At 32.1% G+C, this 19,956-nt stretch overlaps 3 protein-coding genes across 6 annotated transcripts in view; all 3 read right to left on the bottom strand.

Annotated features, from left to right (window-relative positions):
• Positions 1-7,242, bottom strand: part of LOC125063543 — a 30,900-nt gene extending 23,658 nt beyond the window's left edge. For all 4 annotated transcript variants that reach the window (XM_047670042.1, XM_047670041.1, XM_047670040.1 and 1 more), the window contains exon 1: positions 6,990-7,242. The gene's annotated coding sequence lies outside the window, so the exon portion shown is untranslated. The remainder of the gene's footprint in view (positions 1-6,989) is intronic.
• On the bottom strand, positions 2,395-4,402 carry LOC125063542 (protein ALP1-like). The gene is made up of 2 exons (XM_047670037.1): positions 3,883-4,402; positions 2,395-3,315 (listed from the first exon to the last, which is right to left on the bottom strand). The coding sequence occupies exons 1-2, from the start codon at positions 4,354-4,356 to the stop codon at positions 2,503-2,505; spliced, it is 1,287 nt and encodes a 428-aa protein (XP_047525993.1). The 5' UTR covers positions 4,357-4,402; the 3' UTR covers positions 2,395-2,502.
• Positions 7,243-13,265: 6,023 nt separating the features above from the next.
• LOC125063421 lies at positions 13,266-15,779 on the bottom strand. Its single transcript, XM_047669850.1, has 4 exons — positions 15,707-15,779; positions 14,464-14,577; positions 14,059-14,231; positions 13,266-13,752 (listed from the first exon to the last, which is right to left on the bottom strand). The coding sequence occupies exons 1-4, from the start codon at positions 15,777-15,779 to the stop codon at positions 13,627-13,629; spliced, it is 486 nt and encodes a 161-aa protein (XP_047525806.1). The 3' UTR covers positions 13,266-13,626.
• Positions 15,780-19,956: the final 4,177 nt, after the last annotated feature.

The following is a 19,956-nucleotide window of genomic DNA, read 5'->3' on the forward strand; positions in this document are numbered from 1 at the left end:
CTGACTAAATGGCTTCTTTATATTCCTTCTGTGCAGCGAAAATGTAAAATAGAAACAAATATTGGCTCTATTTTATAGCATACTAGTGGAGTTTCTTCATTTCATGTACATATATAAACGAATTAATTTCATTGATTTTTTTACCTTTTCATTTGAACCCAGAACTTTAATTCATGACAAACTTTCTTTTAATGTACTATGAAATTTTGTAGTACAATCATTAGTAATTTAAGAAGGTAATCATAGTCTTTTAGGTATAAATATCAATTAGTTTAATAAAACATATTTAGCCTAAAGTTGTATTTAGTATTATGTAACCATATTTTAGACAACAACTTGTTTATTACACTAATTAAATATTCTCCTTAATACTATATTAATTTTTAATACTATATTGTTATATATTTATATATGCTTACCAATCGTTATGACTAATGAGTACTATATAAATTGAATCGTAAACCCTCAAAATTACTATTTTTTTTAAATTACTTTATTTTACACAAAAATAGTATATAATCATAATAAGTTACATTAGCAAACCGCTGTGGTTTATATTGATATAACCATAACAGTCTTGTTTAGAAGCGCGACAAATGCATATAAAAGTAGTTTTTTAATTTGCTGTTTATATTAGTTGGCGTTAGGCAATCTAATATGTGATACTTAAAATGCATGCCATTTAACTATTAAAATGATTTTAAATTGCAATTTAGTATTCCACAGAACTTGGCAGCGATCGTAAAACCTTTTACATCTACCTGTATGAAACTTGCACGAGGTGAATTTCGATGCGTGACCCGAGTGCGATATATGAGAAATATTATCTCAACAGAAACACGGGCTGTTTTGCCCTGAAAACATTCAAGAATATATACACGATATATACAAAGAAAATTTTATAAGCCAGTAATGCTTCTTTAAGTAAGTAAGCGTCATAATTGCAAGCGTTCAACATATTACCTATACTCAGCAATCAATTATATAAGTAAACTAGCAAACTCGGCGAACTCCGTTTCGCCACCAGATGGCTTCGTTTTATGTAACATTTCGTTTGGTGATCCCGTTTTTCTGTTGAAATTTTTCCTGAATTTTCTATAAACCTCACGGAGCCCGAAACCTTTCCAACGAATGCAAAACCGTAGAAATCGGTTCGTGCGTTCTGGAGTTATAGCGTCAGGAAGGAAAACCCGACTTATTTTTATATAGTAAACTAGCTGACCCGGCAGACGTTGTTTTCCCATGCAGGTATATTATTTCTAGGAAACATTTTTTAGTTCAATAAAAATAACTATCTACAATAATAAAAAATAGAGGTAGATCGTAGAGGGATTAAAATTAAGGGTCGTATGTATTTTTTAATGCCACAAAAAAAATGTTATGCAAAATATATATATTTTTTTGGGTGGACATCCCTTATCACTTATGGGTATGAAAAATAGATAGTAGCCGATTCTGAGACTTACTGAATATGCATGAGAATCGGTCGAGCCGTTTTGGAGGAGTATGGGAACGAACATTGTGACACGAGAATTTTATATATTTGATATTACTTTATAAAGCCTTTACTTTACTTTATAAAACACAGAGTAAAGTTTTCTCTGATTTACAAACGAATACATATATTAACTGTAACTGTACTGAAATAATAAAATCGATAACACTTTAATAGCGGCCTTCACACGTACAGTTCGATCCGTATGAAACAGTCCGCGCCATTCCGATCTGTCGTCCAATCCGTCCGTGTAGACGTGACAAGCGCGTGGTGGTTTGACATTTCGATTCGGCGCATTGGTGTGTACGAACGTTTGTACAGTTTTATGCGGGTGCCTCGTGTGGATGACAATTATTTCAAAATGGCAGTTTGGAGCGTGGAAGCAGTGACAGGTTTTATAAGGATATATCGGGAACATCCATGTTTATGGCAAGTTAAAAATAAGTCGGCTTATACAAACCGTAATTTAAAACAAAAAGCATACGGCGAACTCATAGAATATAGCAAAAATGTTGGTTTTACAACGGCGAACAGGGATTTTGTCACGAAAAAAATACAAAATCTAAGGGGAGCATTCCGCAAGGAGTTAAAAAAAGTGTCTGAAACCAGAAATAAAAGCGGAAGTGCACAGGATGATATATATAAACCAAGTCTTTGGTATTATGATCAAATGTTATTTACCAAAGACCAAGAATTGCCGACTCCAAGTATTTCCAATATAGACATAGAAAATGAAAATTCCCAATACACAAACGTCGCTTCACAGTTATTTTCTCGAACTAACTCAGTATCACCTCCACGAGATGTCTCACCATCACCACTACAGGATACTACTAATATAGCATCGCTACCAATTAATGCCGAAAATACAAATACTAAGGTAAGATAATAAATACACGTTTTTCACAGAAAACCTTTTTATTACGTATAAGTAAGTGATTATTATCATTTTAAAATTAAATTAAATGATTATTACATAAAAATTAAAGGTTTGTCCATATTAACAGCTATGATCTACCAGCGTTTATCATAGTTTCTTGCCAAGAAACCTTACCTATTGTATTGAAATATGTTTTGTATTCATCTCTACTCTGTTTAGCTAAGGAAGGCACATTTCTGGCCGAATATCTGTCCAATGGAGTTAGTTCAGAGCTGTTTTGGCGCCAATCTCCGTCTAAAACAGTACTCGATTCAATATTTTCTCTGTCCACGGTTGATGCTGACATATAAAAATTACTTCTCTTTCTTAAAAAATTATGAATACTACATATTGCTAGTACTATGTAACATATATTTTCTGGTTTCATGTTAATAGGTGTACGTAGTATCTGAAATCTAGAGGCAATTATGCCAAAAGTATTTTCAACAACATTACGAGCACGTGAGAGTCTGTAATTGAAGATTCGTTTTTCATGATCAAGTTCTCTTTGCGGGTAGGGGGTCAAAAGGTTTTCATTCAATGCAAAACCTTCATCACCAATGAACACGTAATTTAAATAATGATCATTCTCGCTTCTCTCGGGTAAATTTAATTGTCCTCTTAATAATTTGTTGTAAAAGGTTGTGTATTCAATAACACCCCCATCGGACATCCTGCCATTTTTACCAACGTCAACAAAAATAAACTCATAGTTTGAGTCTACCAGAGCCATTAAAACCATACTATAAAAGTTCTTATAATTGTAATATTTTGCTCCAGAATTGGCAGGAGGAATAATTCTTATATGTTTTCCGTCCAGTGCGCCTCCACAGTTAACAAAGTTCCAATGATCATGGAAACCTTTAGCAATTTCCAGCCATTCTTCTTTGCTTGTAGGAAACTGTAAAAAATATTCATTTTTATTACATTTTTTTCAGGAATCAACCCCTACTCCACGGGGAACGAAGAGGAAGTCAAATATAATTGACACTCAAATTAAGTTCATTAATGTATGCACAGAAGCACTTCAAAAAAATAGCAGACAGATGACAGAATATGAAGCTCTAGGAGTGACAATTTCAAAAAAATTTGAAAAAATGGACAAAGTCCAAGCTCTATATGCAGAATCAATTATACATACAGTTATGCGCAAAGGCATTTTAAAACAACTAACAGAAACGTCAGATATATGTGATAAACAATGCAATAAAGTTGTATTTCATACTAACATTTCTGGGCCATCGTCATCGTCTACCCCACTTCAAGAAAACTCTGATATAATTTTATCTGAACCTCAACATACTCATAACACAGAAAATACAGAATCTATTCTCAAAGAATACTACCATAACTATGATGACGCTAACTTTTGAATTCATTTAAATTTGATTAAAAATGATTATGTTAATTTTGTCTCGTATTCGTAATTAAAAAGGTAAATTAATTAAAATTGTGTTTTAATACTTACCCTCATGTAATCTTTCCTCAACGTTTCGTAAATCGCTTTACACGTTTCCGGTATTATCTTGCTTAGAGCTGATGTAGAAATGCCAGAAGAAAATTTTAAATCTTCAAATGAACGTCCAGTTGCCAGATATCTTAATGTTGCGGAAAGACGTTCTTCTGGTGTTATGCATTTTCTCATAACTGTATCTTGCTTAGTAATTCTGTGACGGATAAGTTCCAATAAGCAATCAAAATTATCGCCGTCCATCCGTAGGTAATTTTTAAAATCTTCTGGATAGTTTTCTCGTATTTCTTTTAACATGGGTAAATGTCCAAATTTTCGTCTATATTTCTTAACCCATACACGTCTCCTTTTTAGATTATTAAAACCAACCACAAAACCAGCTAACGCGATCACTAGACGTGTATCCATTTCTACTGTACCGGTTAAAACTGAAAGAAAACTTTTAAAATTGGTCGACATTCCACGCGCCATTCCATACTGCGATCTAAACTCTCGAAAAGCATTTATACGTACAGTTTTATCTACAGGAAAGCGAAATAGACAGTTTGAACCGCAGTTCAAATTGTTATTACAATTGAAGCGTAAAGTAGAAGCACAGATCAGCGCGCGGTCTAGTCTGCACAGATTTATCTGCAGATTGGTGCGCAGTTCCAGAAATGCCATTCCGAACTGCACGTGTGAAGGCCGCTAATGTCTTAGAATAGGGCATTCTTGTGTGTGTGCCTGTAAACATAAAACCTATAGCGAAACCTACCTGTCAAAATCCCATGATCACTTGACAAATGTGAGACATTGTTCACCTTTAATGTAACTAGCTGTATTCAGAGTCCTCTTTAGAATTGTCGGTTACCTACTATTAAGTATGGAAGACTATCACAATAGATTTAATTGAAAGCTAACAAAACTATACTCCGTTGATGAATTAGACTGTATTTGCTTTAGCTAAATTAACAATTATATATGTAACATTAAACTTAACATTCACGGATGGCGTACAGCTGCCAATCTTGCTAACTTGCTAACTTGCCTTGTGTAATTTTACGTACATATAAATTAAATTATATTCACTTTTAACGTTATGGAGAGTTCTAGTGACTAGTAACCTACTTTAATTCGAATACCCGAGTAACGCCATAAGTGAAAATGTATGTGCAAAGTCGCTTTAATGGGTTATGAAGGGTTCAGTAACATTTCATATATTATAACAAATTGTCATACTCTACAACGCCAAGTGCATTGAGCAATTTGGCACGTTACTTAAGCGCTGTAGCCAACTTAAAAAATGTATCCTTTAATGATGCAAGACGGATTAAAATCTTGATGAAAGTTTGTATGGTTAATTAGCTTCAAAGCATTCTCTTGTATTTTATCAACTTTGATGCAATTCTTAAACAATATTTGTATTTTTTGAGCAACAACAGCTCATGTAAACTAATTAGAGTTTCTAAATTGAAATAACATGTTTGTGATGACAATGCGTGCGTTTTGTGTTTGGTATGTCGCTTTCTAGCCAACGACAGCGCATTAATCTCATGACATGTAAAGTGGATTTCACAATATACACGTCATCATTTTTATTATTTAATTGAATTGTATTTGTACGCAAAATCAATCGCGATAATGTAACATAGTTTGAAAAAGCGAGAAGTGAAATCGCCTTAACGACGCGACTGGTTTTGCGGTTGACGTTTTATCGTCGCATTACGTGAGTGATAAAAACAAAAGACAAAACGCTGTTCTTCTTTACGTATTCTGATTGGTCAAATGAATCGATGGATGGAACTACTGGTATTCTGTTAAGGCTAGTGTTATATAGATAAGAAATCATTTTTATTTATAATTTAGTTTTCAAACCGTTTAATTTATGCGCTATATTCCGCCTGCAAGTATTCACTAAACAAACAACCATGTCAGGTGAGCCACTTCAATGCGTATAACGCCAATTATTCTGGCAAAAGTACGAGAAACAATGCAGTGTCAACATGACCTCCAGTTAGACATGACAACATCAGGAATACTTTATAAATTTTATATAAACCTTGATAAAGTTTCCCATTTTCTAAATAATAAAAATAAACTAATGTGGTTTTTATAATACCGTATTCATCCGATAGGGCATGAGTCGTCATTTTTGATAGTAATATTGCAATTTAAAAAAAGAGACCCAAACAATTCGTTACAACTATCATAGTTTTTGTATCTACCTTCCCGAAGCCATAATTGTTTCGCCCGAAATCGAAGACTAGGTTTTAACAAATCCATTGAGGCCAATAGCAGTAACATTTAATTTGGTGACACGAGAACTATATTATGTTATAACACGCGACAAAAATGTACAGGTATTTGGGGCTTATATTGTACACCATAGACTTACTTATGTAAAAATTTATTTTTCTTTATTTCTAATTATTACTTAATGTAGGTATAGAGGATTGAACAAGGTGCATATACATGGTTCTTAAAAAAATAATTATAAATGTTAAATTTGTAGTTAAAAAAAGATAATATACATTGAAAAATAATATTGCATCAGAATATTCGCATCAATACTGGCGAGCAGTGGCGTCCGTTTGTCTACATATATATGGCTTAGTTATAACCAAACCACGCAAATAACTACGCATTGTAAACGCTATTAATTAAATCTTACTTTATTTATATAAAAGGGTTAGCCGTTAAATTATGATTTCTAAGACAGAAAACGTAAGAAGTCACAATATAGCGTGCTTATCTGTGATTCTAATCGAGTTTTCCCGGAAGCTTACGCGACGGAAGTGCTTGGTTTTCTTTGTATATAAACTTTAAGTATAATCTTTACACGTTATAACACATTTAATACTAAATTGGTTACTAACACCAAGCTTAAGCTATTGCATAATCGTTAAAAAGTAATGATAAGTGTATAATTTCTTGATTTGAATTCCAATATTTATTAATATATGAATATTTCTTTCAAAGCTAAACTACGCTCACATAACGACATTTTAATACTGTTAAAGCGTAGTTCAAAGCCCCTTAACCGATTTTATCATAGTGAAACAAGGTTTTACCTGAATTACAAAGAGGGCTTATTAAAATAAATTATAACCCAGAAAGTGACTTACCTTGTCATTTTACCGCACAATCAACCAAACACGAACTAGTCCGGCTTGTGCCACGCTGTATTGAACCTTATACCTCCTTGCCACATGTGTCAAAATCTTGCCACGCCAATACTCCTGGGGAAACACTTGATTTTACAATCTACTGGTCCATTTTGTTACGAATGGGTGATTCTATATTTAAATTTTTAACGTCGCAATCGCTCCGCTTTAAAAGGCGTAGTACGGGCGTAGCCGCATAGCGTAGACTACGGTCTACGACGAATATATTTTTAGTGATGCTATTAAAGCTATCGAAACTTTAAGCATTATCAATGTGTTGAGGAATCGATATAAAATATACAAAATCGTAATTTCAGGTTCAGCCGAAGCAACAGTAAAATCCAATCAAGCGCAAAGCATTGTGCGTGTATGTATATGTTTATTTCCCAATTTATGTAGAAAATATGAAATAAATTGTATTTTTTTAATAAACTTATACAAATTTATGAATTAAATATTTAACAATGAGTTAACAACATGTGTTGGTGACCCAAAACTTAACAGTTGTCTAAAGAAAAAACTTTTTAACCGGATTGAAGTTATGTATTATTATAAATTTACAACTATTTAACATAATTTTAAATTTCAATGTGTAAAGGTTATGTTAATCAAAGACAATACTATTAACAGTTGTCGTCGGAAAATGAAGACAGAAAAACATGGTTAATTTTAAATACGTCGATAGCTATATGTGGAGAGACATCACTAGCACTTACAGTAGCCGGCACATGCGCAAAGGTAACGCTCACACAAAGAATATTGAGAAGAAAGTTCGGTGCAAAGATCGGAATGAGCCTCCCAATTAAGGCTTTGTTTAGATTGATTGCGGTTACTTTCAAGTGGAACGCGTTTTATATGTCTACGAGTTATGTTGTCTATTAAAAATAAATAGGCTATATGCAAGACTGTGGCGTGATATAGAACTATATGTCATAACGAATATTATTGACAAAGCACACTTCTGCATCTGTTCTGATTTTTCGTTGTATAGCAAGTAGGTGGTTCATCTCAGCCCAACAAACGTTAATGAGTTTTGTATTGTATAACGGAAAATAGACGTTGCGAATTAATAATGTTTATATATTTCTGTGTAATAATATAATAATACAACCAAAAAAAAGGGTGCGTGTAATTATGTACGCGCGTAAGAAGTTATATTTCTTTGGCATTATTACAAATAGTTTTTGATTGCATGCAAATAATTAATTACAATTAAATAATCAAAGACTGGAAAAGGAGACATTATAGTCAATAAATTTCAGTTTACATTTGAAAAATTAAATAAATAAATATTTAATAATATTCTCTTACATTAAGTGAAACATAAATTCTATTATTCGAATGTTGTTTTTAAATTATGACCAATGCCGTAGCATCTTCCGTGGGCAACTTCATTCTGTTAATTTTGTGTCACGGTGCGCGCGCATCGTAAAATTTCACTCTCATAAATTTTTCATAACGCGCCTAAAGAAGTATAACGTCAAAAACTATTAATTAAAATAAATAATAATTTTCTTAACATTACCGAATTTGAATGTGTAAATATCGCGCATAAAAATAATATTTTATTGACTGGAGTCGTCGGGGTTGAGTCGCACCCTTAACCACTCAGCTAAGAGTGCGTTGAAGCGTAATATTTTATTCCTGTTTGGTATTTTATATGGACCCTATTTGGGTAAAAGGCTCTTTCAGAAGCGTAACATATGTGCGTAATTTAAGTATCTTACTAATTGAAAGAATCTGGACACTGAATAATTTAAAATTTTATAGACCTTTAAAGTTGATTCATTTGTGTGTTCTAATCGATATTTTATAAGAACTAGTCTTTTTTCAACTAGGACTATTGTTAACCTATGTACGTGACTCACAACTCTGAGGTCGTGCGAACCCCAGCTACGCAGAAATAGATTCTATATTCGGAAATGCTTACTAAGAGTGCGAAGGTGAAGAGAGAAGGACAATAAGTAAGAAAAATTTACAGTTGGTTTATGGCTACTTACTTGCTTTGAGAAAATGATGATGGAAATACAAACAGAAATCCCTTAATTTAACATTCTATATTGAAACTAGCTAACCCGGCAAACGTCGTTTTGCCATGTACCTATATTATTTCTAGGAAACATTTTTTAGTTCAATAAAAATATCTACTATAATAAAAAATAGGGGTTGATTGTAGAGGGGTGATAATGAAGGGTTATATGTATTTTTTGCAAAAAGTTTTGTCTAAAAATATAAATTAAAATTTAGGGGTGGGACGGACCACCCTTAACATTTAGGGGGATGAAAAAGATGTTTTCCGATTCTCAGACTTACTGAATATGCATAAAAAATTTCATAAGAATCGGTAATGCCGTTTCGGAGGAATATGGGAACGAACATTGTGCAACAATTTTATATATTAGGGATGATACTGTGCATACAAAAAAACCTCCTACTAAAATTGGTTCTATTGAGGTTCATAATAAGAGATTTTACTATGACTAATTAAGCCAGTACTGTCCAGACCACAACGAAGCAAGGCTTGCCTTCATCTAAACAAGGAGAGTGAAATTTGTCAGTGTGACGAATAAAAAACTAATAGAATTTTTAAGTTTTTGATATGTTTTGATATATTTATGTTATGTTTTTGTATACAAAATCTGCATTTAAAATGTTATAAAACCTGTAGAAATTCATATAAAGTGAATCTAGGACGAAGCTCGGAAAACTGTCCCTACAAATTGTGTATGAATACATGCAATCGATAAAATTCTACTGCAATAAGGCACAGCCATCGCATAATTGCCCTCACTGTGGAAAATTGTTTATTTTACCCACGCTTATTAATTACTAGCCATACAATTTTATGTGGACAAAAGAATAAAATAATACTTTTATAAAACATAGGTCTTACTAATAAAGATTTATGCACATCGTATAAGCCTGTTATAAGAAAAATGTTACTAATAATTCCTGAATTGACAAGTTTGATGTATACGGCTGTTATAACAGGGGTTTTGGTTTGTATGAAGACTTGTACAATGCTTATACAACGCAGAGGCCTAGTTTGACGGGTGTATAAGACAAAAATTGCGTCATTTGATGTGATTTCTCGTTTGATAGCATTTTTTGACTGTTTAGTTCAAGGAAAGATTTAAGTTAGCAGGTATTTGTGATTGTTGAAAATGGATTTTATATATCAAATGGAAGATTTAGATAATACAGTCGACTCTCGATAATTTGAAACTCAAGGGACCAGAGATAAATTTCAAATTATCAAGAGTTCAAAATAACAAGTGTTTGAATAACCACGACTGAAGGAAATAAGAATTTGATAACAATTTGTTACTTATTATTTCTATATTCTTATTATGTATTAACAATTATTATAACAATTATTCACAAATTTTTATTTCGAAAAGAAGTCTGTTATCTTTTTTTGAGTGAGTGACTTCAGTTTATCATTGTCCAATGAATTTTCGATAGTGGTGAGAGCTGCAAAGCAATCGTCACTTGTCAGTTGTCACCCAATTATGTAAACAATTGACAAGTCTGTGCCTGATACAGGTATGTGCATGATAAACGCTTCAATTTATAGAGAGTAGAGAAGACCGGATTTCAAATTATTGCATGTTGGCGAGCAAGATAATACTTTTTCAACTTCATATTACCGAAGGGACCAATTATCATTGATTTTATTCAATTTATCGAGTATTTTTCAAGGGACCAGTAAAAAAATTCAAATTATCGAGAGATTCAAATTAACGAGTGTCAAATTATCGAGAGTCGACTGTATTGATATGCAGCTAATACATACGATTGAAGATTTGCCAAGGAAAGTCAAAACATACCAAACTCGGTGCAATCCGTTATTACTTTCGGATGGCGATTTCAAAACAAAATACCGCTTTTCAAAGAAGTATGTTATGAAGACCTGTGGCATAGTGCGAGCTGATGTCGAAAAGCGTAATATAGGTGGAGGGTTTTCGATTTAGGTTTCTTCTTCATGGCTTCTCAGAGTCATTAGAAAATGCCAAATTATATATAGTAGCACTGGCAATCCTCCACAATATTGCTATTGATATGAAAGAAGACCTGGATGTTACGTATGATGACACTGAGAATGCTCCAGAAGAATCAAGGCCAACCTAGACGCCCCCAAGCAATCAGGCTGGACAAGCTGCTAGAGCTGCTTTTATTGAAACATATTTTTAAGGCTGTTTTATTTACATAGGTGTGGTGTGGATATTTAAGGACGTGAAATAAATAAAAAGTTATATTTCATTTAAAACTTTCATTTAACTGCTGCTGTAATAATTTGAGCCTTAGAAGATGCTCCTGTCTAGCCCGTTCGTGAGCTTCGGCAAGTTGCTTCTGTTTGAGCTCATGTGTTTCAGCTATTTGCCTTAGTTTTGGTTCGTGCTCTTCCTGCAAACACTAAAACACTGCCGTGTTGCGGAGTTTGGCACTTATCACCATTTGAGATGCCTAAAAAATTTAAGTATGATCGTTGAGGGCTTTTAATGAAATAGTCCTTTTCTCTATCACATTGGTATTAACCTCTCCCAACTTTTGTACTGCAGAACGCGGCTTTTTATGTAAAATTCTAGTCCTCTTTGTCTGAGGTTTTGGAGTTTCTATTAGCTGCAAATAATAAAATGTTATTGGTATATTAAGTAAATGTGTATATAATTGCTTTGGTTGATAAAATAAATACAACTTACATTAGAATTATGAGTTGTATCAGAATTATTAAATCAAACGTCAATCAAACACGGCGGGTTGCCAGGGTAACAATAAATAAGGGTCGTTTTGTTATTCAACTAATACACATCGATTATTGGTCAAAGAGGTGTTTATGCCCTGTACAAGCTCTATTCACTGAATTACTATCACCTTGTTATAACGCATGTTTAGTGATTTTTTATTAGTAAGACCGCATGTGTATAGCCTTCATTGAGAAGTAATTATTTACAATAATAACTACCTTAACAAGACGCGATGAGCTGATGACGGAATGGTTGCAGATAAATACATTTAAAAAAAAAGGGTGCGTGTACTTATGTACGCGCGTAAGAAGTTATACTTCTTTGGCATTATTAAAGTTATAGTTATAGTTTTTGATTGCATGCAAATAATTAATTACAATTAAATAATCAAAGACTGGAAAAGGAGTCATTATAGTCAATAAAGTTCAGTTTACATTTGAAAAATTAAATAAATAAATATTCATTATTATTATCTTACATTAAGTGTAACATAAATTCTATTATTATTCGAATGTTGTTTTTAAATTATGTCCAATGCCGTAGCATCTTCCGTGGGCAACTTCATTCTGTTCATTTTGTGTCACGGTGCGCGCGCATCGTAAAATTTCACTCTCATGAATTTTTCATAACGCGCCTAATGAAGTATAACTTCAAAAGTATGAAAATTCTGTTAAGTAAATACGAAAATTGTATCTTAAATTTTTCATGCGACTATCAATATAATGCATTTTCAAGTTTGCATAAAGATATGTAATAATATATTTACCTTTAGAAGCCAGTAGGAGAGTCTTATAGAGATATTCTTGAATACATGCAACTGTGTCGGGAATCAGGTTATTAAATAAAATAATGTACAAAGTTCTTTCTTCTTTCAAAAGAATACATATAAATCGTTTTTTCAGTGACGTTATAGATGTTTTTGGAATTGTGCATGATGTTGTTAAAATTAAACACAAATCGCAGAATTGTAACTAATGCACAAAAACTAGACGTTTGTTTCGTCATCTGGTGTGACGCCGACATATCTTGCATAGAGAAGTGTTTTAGCGGGTTCTTAAAATTATGAATGTTTTATCAGGTTTTTTAAATTCTTAACATAAATACTTAATAATAACACTCTTCTTAGGTTCTATAGTCACTTATTAATAATCTGAAATCGTCTTTAAAATTGTACGGTAACGATCTTAAAATCTGTCGCCCGAATCTGATGATACTGATTATGCAGGAGTCTCGGGGCACCTTAATTGGAACACCTCCAAGTGATTTTTGCTGCCGGAAATGCGTTTAAGTATTTAAAAAAAATTAAAGTTTTGTGAAAGGTATTGAAATTTGTAAACAATCCGCCATTTTCTACTTTTCTATTAGTTATAAGAGATGTGACATTCTCGGTAAATTAATCGATTGTTTATCATGCATGAAAGCAAGAAAGCATGAAAAATCGATGATATATTTAGTACGAATAATATAAGTAAAGTATAACTTAGACATATTGTGGGGGCTAATGCACTTTATTTTACCAAAATTTCTTTGTTATTATGTATAATAAAGATTTTTCTTTTCCTTTTTTTTCTTTTACATTAATTGTATTTATAAAAATGTGTCAGAGAGGTGAGAATCATACATTAGTTGGTCACATTAAACCTTATACTATACATAATAATATACACTAATTTATTATTGCATCCTATTATAATTTATATATAAATTAAAATAAGACGTTAAAATCAAAAATGAACTCTATATTCATCGCGATTCCTGTACCCAATCAGAGCGCGAGGTGCGTTGCGTTATATCATGACTATGCTATAAAAAATTACGTAGATACAATTTTTCTCGATGTAATAATGTTTTTATTTTATCAATGTCTCATTGTTTATGGTTTTTGACGGTTTTATCACTTCGATCGCAGTGTTGATACACCAAATAGGGGCTTGTCTTTCGTCTATAACTTGAAACATTATAGGAACATACGGGACCTGTACGAACAAAAACATATTTAGTGCAAAAACATAATCTAGTTCAAATTAAAAAATGTAACGTTTATGGTATTTGATGATCGTGACTATTACATATTTCATGGCTTCTAGATTACATTATAAGCCGAAATAGGAATATATTGTAAACAACACAATAAGAATTTGCAACTTTGCGGCTATAAATTGCATTAATATCATAATGCGCTTACGCAAATTGCCACTTGTAAAGTCGTGTGCTTCTCGAAAAACTAAAGCTTTAATCAGTCAGTCCGTGCAAAAGATTTTTAATAATATAAAGATACTTACAGCTGGAAACCACGACTCTACGTGCATACGAAGGGTATATTCAACTACTTCATCTCTGTAAACTGGGCAATATGTGTTCTGAAGAAAGTTGCATGTTATTGCATACTCCTCAAGATCATAAGGTCTCAATCCAAAAACTAATGCTCTGGTAGTCATTCTGCGAGTTGTACGAGCTAAAAAAAAATATTAGGTAATAGCTTGAATAATTTTTAACACCGAATAGCTGTCATAATAGAAAAGTAACTACAGGTTTTGTACGAAATACTTTAGTGGCGCTCACAAATTTGGAACTAATCGGAAGCACGAAGGCGTTTAAATAGTATAGATTTGTGGAAAATAGAAGATTACAATGTATTTAATATATAAAACTAGCCGAAGCTGTCGTTAATTTCGAGATTTACTTACGAACTTTAAAGATAACGTTGACCACCACATCCCCACCCGTCACCACTAGGCAGGGTGGGTCAATGCAGCCATCTATATATATATGAAGAGGTAATCCACCATCATTTTGACGACCTACAAAAAGAACAGACAATGACTAATAATAATTATAACAATATTTTTTTTCTAAAGTAACGAGATTTTTTTTACATTATAAGTAAAATTAATTGTATAAATGTTAAAGTTTAATATTTCAGCAAGGAAACAAACACACTGGCACCGATATATATTATGTATTCCGTGGGCTAAAAAGTCCGTAGGCTGACACATAGATGGTGCTACTAGTTTTACTAACTATTAGTTTGTGTGATATAGAATTTTGAGCGACCGAACTAAAAAATGGATAAAAAGGAATTTCGTGTGTTAAGAAAGCATTTGTTTTTGGCAAAAAAATACTATTGAAGCCAAGGCTTGGCTTGACAAACATTATTCGGACTCTGCACCAAAATGAACCGTTTAGTAGTGTTTTGCTAAGTTTAAACAACTCGAAATGAGCACTGAGGACGATGCAGTAGACGCTCCAAAAAGGCTGTTACCGTCGAAAACATGAAAAACTCCACAAAATAATTTTGTATAACAGAAAGTGAAGTTGATTAAGATACCTGAAACCCAACCTCAAGAGAATGCTCGCTGGACGGAAATTTTGCGCTGATCAAGAGATTTTTTTGTTGATATGAATAATCATATCAACAAAAAAAAAGGGTGCGTGTACTATGTACGCGCGTAAGAAGTTATACTTCTTTGGCATTATTAAATATAGTTTTTCATTGCATGCAAATAATTATTTACAATTAAATAATCAAAAACTGGAAAAGGAGTCATTATAGTCAATAAAGTTCCGTTTACATTTGAAAAATTTAATAAATAAATATTAATTATTATTCTCTTACATTAAGTGTAACATAAATTCTATTTGTTTTTAAATCATGTCCAATGCCGTAGCATCTTCCGTGGGCAACTTCATTCTGTTAATTTTGTGTCACGGTGCGCGCGCATCGTAAAATTTCACTCTCATCAATTTTTCATAACGCGCCTAAAGAAGTATAACTTCAAAAACTATGTAAGCCTACCTGTATATATATACTTTGTGGTCCATTTAGGTAAACCACACAAAGCGCGCGCAGAAACGTAACGCGCAAAGAAATCCAAATCCAGAAATATTTTACTAAAAGTATATAAAATAGCTATTTCATTATTAACTTACATTGATTTACGTTAGTAGTCGGTTGTCCATTAACAAATATGAATACACAAGCGATGACAAACAGTCGAAACATGTTGAGAATTTGAAAAAATCTGATCAATTCTGATTTATTTATACAAACAATTATCTCCTGATTAGTAATTATCTAATCAAGAATATGTCATGAGTTATTCAGGAACAAATTTGTGTCTGATTGGTATAATATTTAAGGTGATATCAATACCAAACCGAACCTATCCAAGGCCGTTAGGAAACGGAAAAAACGGAGGACTACGGCGTAGAGACGAGCTATCGAAGAGTTTTGAGTTTTTTTTTTTGTTTTTAAATAGTTTATACTTGTTCTGTATATATAATTAGTGCAATTCAGTTGAAATAAATAATTTTAAAATCAATGAATTTTATTATCATTTGATACTTATTGTTTTATATAAGTTAATACAAATAATTTGTTTTATATTCCTGTAAGTACATACCTATATGGTACCCAGTTTACTAATACGACAAACTGTTACATAATATTATATTGCCATGCCTTTTAGTCTAAAATGTTCGTTAAACAATATGATTACAATTAATAATAATTAATTATCTTCTTACAATTATAATAATTATAGGATAATTTGTACACACTAGACTGACAAAGACATCTCTGATATCATTAAGTTGTGGGTACTTTTATACATATTGGTTACTTCAAATCCAGTGTGAGTCAAGTTGCTTGCTAGAATGTTATGCTTCGTCTAGTTCTAATACTGTTTTGAAGTTTACTTTCGTCGGAGACTCTATTTTGTTGGTTGGAAATATTTATTTACGATTTTATCCTTTAAAAGTATGATTTATCAACTAAGCAAATACGATAACTTTATCTTAAATTTAATTAAGTTTTTAAATTAAATAATGTACCTACAAAGTTGCTTCTTCATTCAAAGTATTATGACATTCTTTGGAATATATATATAAATAGTTTTTTCTTAATTTTTAATAATAATAATATGTATATCAGTCAAAACCGGTTATAACGACATTGAAGGGACCGTATAGTTGCCGACGTTATATCCGATAGTCGTTATAAGCAATGTCATGTATTATATATACACAAGTATAGTTAATATTTATGTACACTATCTACAAGTTATATTTTCATAGTTATCTATCTAGAATAGGTAGGTATGGGTTATAATATGGTATGTTAATATTATAATATGTAAACGAGTCAAAAAAGAAACAAAAATATTTATTACGAAATAATTAGGTACAAAAGTAATCAATCATTAATAATTAATTATTTTTTGCATTTTACGTTTCATACTCCTCAAGGTATGAGTATCACCAGTATCAAACTGTTCGTTAAAGGCAACAAATTTTTGCAAAATTGTTACAGCGTTAAGAGCCTCCGAAATCGTTGTTGGCTGAAACTGTTCGTTGGGAGAAAGTGCGTAGGTAATAATATGCCTAAATATTCATTCAATGCCTTTAAATAAGATTTAAAATCGTTTGTATTGTTTTGTTTTGCTGAGATAAGAAGCGGTTGGTCGTTATAGCCGATGAATATCGATAAAATTTCGTCGTTGTAAGCGATGTGTCGCTGTATCCGATGTTGTTATAAGCGGTTTGTTTACTGAATAGTTTACTAGGGATTCGGACGGGACCATACAATCTGGTTGTAATAACCGATAGGTCGTTGTAAACGATGTCGTTATAAACGGTTTTGACTGTATATATATATAATTAAATTTGTTGAATTTGTAGAAAATTCAAATTTAAACCAACCCTTACTTTCTTGCCATGCCGAAGAATCTTGCGCACGGATCCCCGTGTACGTTTCACAGTTCTATGTGAATGTAGACGTGATCCTACAAACCTTTACAAGTCGCTTTTATTACTATCCGTGATTGGGCTATCCAGAATCCTAGGCTAAAGCAAAGCGAAAGGTATGAATGTCATTGGCTTCTTATCATTGCACTGCAACTTCCTCCACCCTTCCTCTTTTCCGTAATTTCTGTATTTTCATAAACAGAATTTATTCATAAATAATATACACTTAATAATAATTCAAAACGTTTCATTTGTACTACTCGTAATATAATTTACGTTTAAATTTATACATCAAACTATATGTTTCTACTCATAAAACCTCATTTCAGCTATGAAAATATTAATATTTATTTTCATATTGCTACAACTAGTAATCAATATGTCAATAAGTGAACCGATAAGATTCGATCAAGTGTAATTGCCTATAAATAGAATAGGGTCGCACGATACTTATAGAAAAGTGCATCCCTTTATACTTTGTTACAAGATAATGTGAAACTATCACTGTATGATGTTTTATTAAGTTGTATATGTAAAATGCGTATAGATCACAGGTGTTAACGGAAAAAGAAATAAATATTTTTGATTCATAAATTTAGTAAATCTAAAAATTATATTGATCCAAGGCGGTCGAGAAACTTTAGCGATAATTGTTTATCATCATTATCCTGACGCATCGCGCAGGTGTGAAATTATTGCCTCCGATAAATGATTATTATTTTACTAAACGTACGGTTATGCTATATATGTATATTTTTATAATTTGTGCTATTTACGTTTTATTATAATTAAGACACATGAGTAGTAGTAGTAAGCAACCTTGTGAAGATTAACGCTACAAAGACTCAGTTTTGTTCATTTTCTGCCAAGAAAGATCCTTTCGTCGTGTCTTCTCAATTAGTAGGCGCTCTCCTTAGTACTTCACACAGCCTCAATATGCTTGCGGTTGACCTATCAAAAGTGCAATTCCGCAGTCATCTGAAAGAAAAAGCCAAACTGGCTATGTTCACCGCGCTGCCGCCATTTCAATTGATACAACCAATCAGGGCGCGAGGTGCGATGCGTCATATCATGACATTGTATAATGTGTCATAATATATAGGACTTAATATTAAATATTGGTCTAAGATCCCGATATACAACGACCTTCACCGAGATGCTTATTTAATGAAACGTATTTTATATTTAATTTAATATGTCAATAAATATAATCCATATGGGTTGCCTAGCAAATTTCAGTCCAGAGTATTTTAATTAATATTTTAAAAAAATATCGTTGAAGGTCGTTGTATATCGGGATCTTATACTATATTAATATAATAGGTTAATAATATAATGTATAAAAAAATAAAGCATTAACTCAAATTTTCGGTTATTAAACAGTATTAGTTGTAATAGTAATTAATATAGGACAATAATTAATATAATTTGTACACATCTGACTGACACAAGACATCCCTGATATCATGAAGTAGGCTGCCTTGTCTACTTCATATTATACATATTAGTTAGTATATAGATACGTATTAGTTAATATATAGTAATTGTTTTTGCTACACACAAAGAAGTACATTAATTATTTATTTGTACGTTCCGTTTATATTTCCTCTTTTTCCTTTAGTTAAATATCTGCCTCCCTGGCGGCTACTCTCTATTGAGACTGGCATTTACACAATGTATTTTAAAGAACTTGAGTGTGAGACAAGTTTTCCTCTATTCCATAATTCTTAGTTTAGAGTGAATGTTTTATGTTTATGTCAATTACATTCTGGCTAATCGAGTATGTCAATCAAAGTATTATTTAAAATATTATATTTAGGTTTGACGATATAAATATTTTACTATCAATATTAAATAATTAATCACCGCCGTAGATCAAAAGGATTTAAAGTGATTCAATTAATTCCGTTATGATTCGATTCGACCGCTGATAAATATTATTGTATACTAGCTGGCCTGGCGAACACCGTACCGCCTAACAGTCGATTCTTTATTTTTTTTAATACTTATTCTACTATTCGGGACACCGGTCTAGCTAGTAAGATAAAAAAAAAGAAAGTTGATAATATGTACAACAAATACATTATGTCAAAAAATAAAAATTTACCTTCTCGGAACCCCTCCACTAACACTTGAACTTTATGATAAGGTATTAAAGTTCAAATTGCCTTTAAATATTATTACAAATATTTTGTATGGGAATATAGAAAAGTGTTGTTTTTAGACTTTTTCAGTCAATTTTTTTTAATTTTTCTCTCCGTAAGAACCATCCTCGTACTTCAAGGAATATTATTAAAAAGAATCAGACAAATCGGTCAAGCCGTTTTGATGTTATGTCGTGACAACGGAAAACGGGTTTCATTTATATATATAGATGAACGCTAGTTCTTGTCTACACAAGCACAAGCAGTAGAGAAGACATGATCCTCCTGTAA

Source organism: Pieris napi, chromosome 3, assembly GCF_905475465.1.
Source record: "Pieris napi chromosome 3, ilPieNapi1.2, whole genome shotgun sequence".
Taxonomy (NCBI): domain Eukaryota; kingdom Metazoa; phylum Arthropoda; class Insecta; order Lepidoptera; family Pieridae; genus Pieris; species Pieris napi.

Excerpts from the sequence above, each read along its gene's own strand:
- LOC125063542 (XM_047670037.1), bottom strand. The coding sequence starts at position 4,356 with ATGGCGCGTGGAATGTCGACCAATTTTAAAAGTTTTCTTTCAGTTTTA. Across the intron at positions 3,316-3,882 it reads TGAGGAAAGATTACATGAGG|TTTCCTACAAGCAAAGAAGA; the intron begins GTAAGTATTAAA and ends TATTTTTTACAG.
- LOC125063421 (XM_047669850.1), bottom strand. The coding sequence starts at position 15,779 with ATGTTTCGACTGTTTGTCATCGCTTGTGTATTCATATTTGTTAATGGA. Across the intron at positions 14,578-15,706 it reads GACTACTAACGTAAATCAAT|GTCGTCAAAATGATGGTGGA; the intron begins GTAAGTTAATAA and ends TTCTTTTTGTAG. Across the intron at positions 14,232-14,463 it reads CAACGTTATCTTTAAAGTTC|CTCGTACAACTCGCAGAATG; the intron begins GTAAGTAAATCT and ends ATTTTTTTTTAG.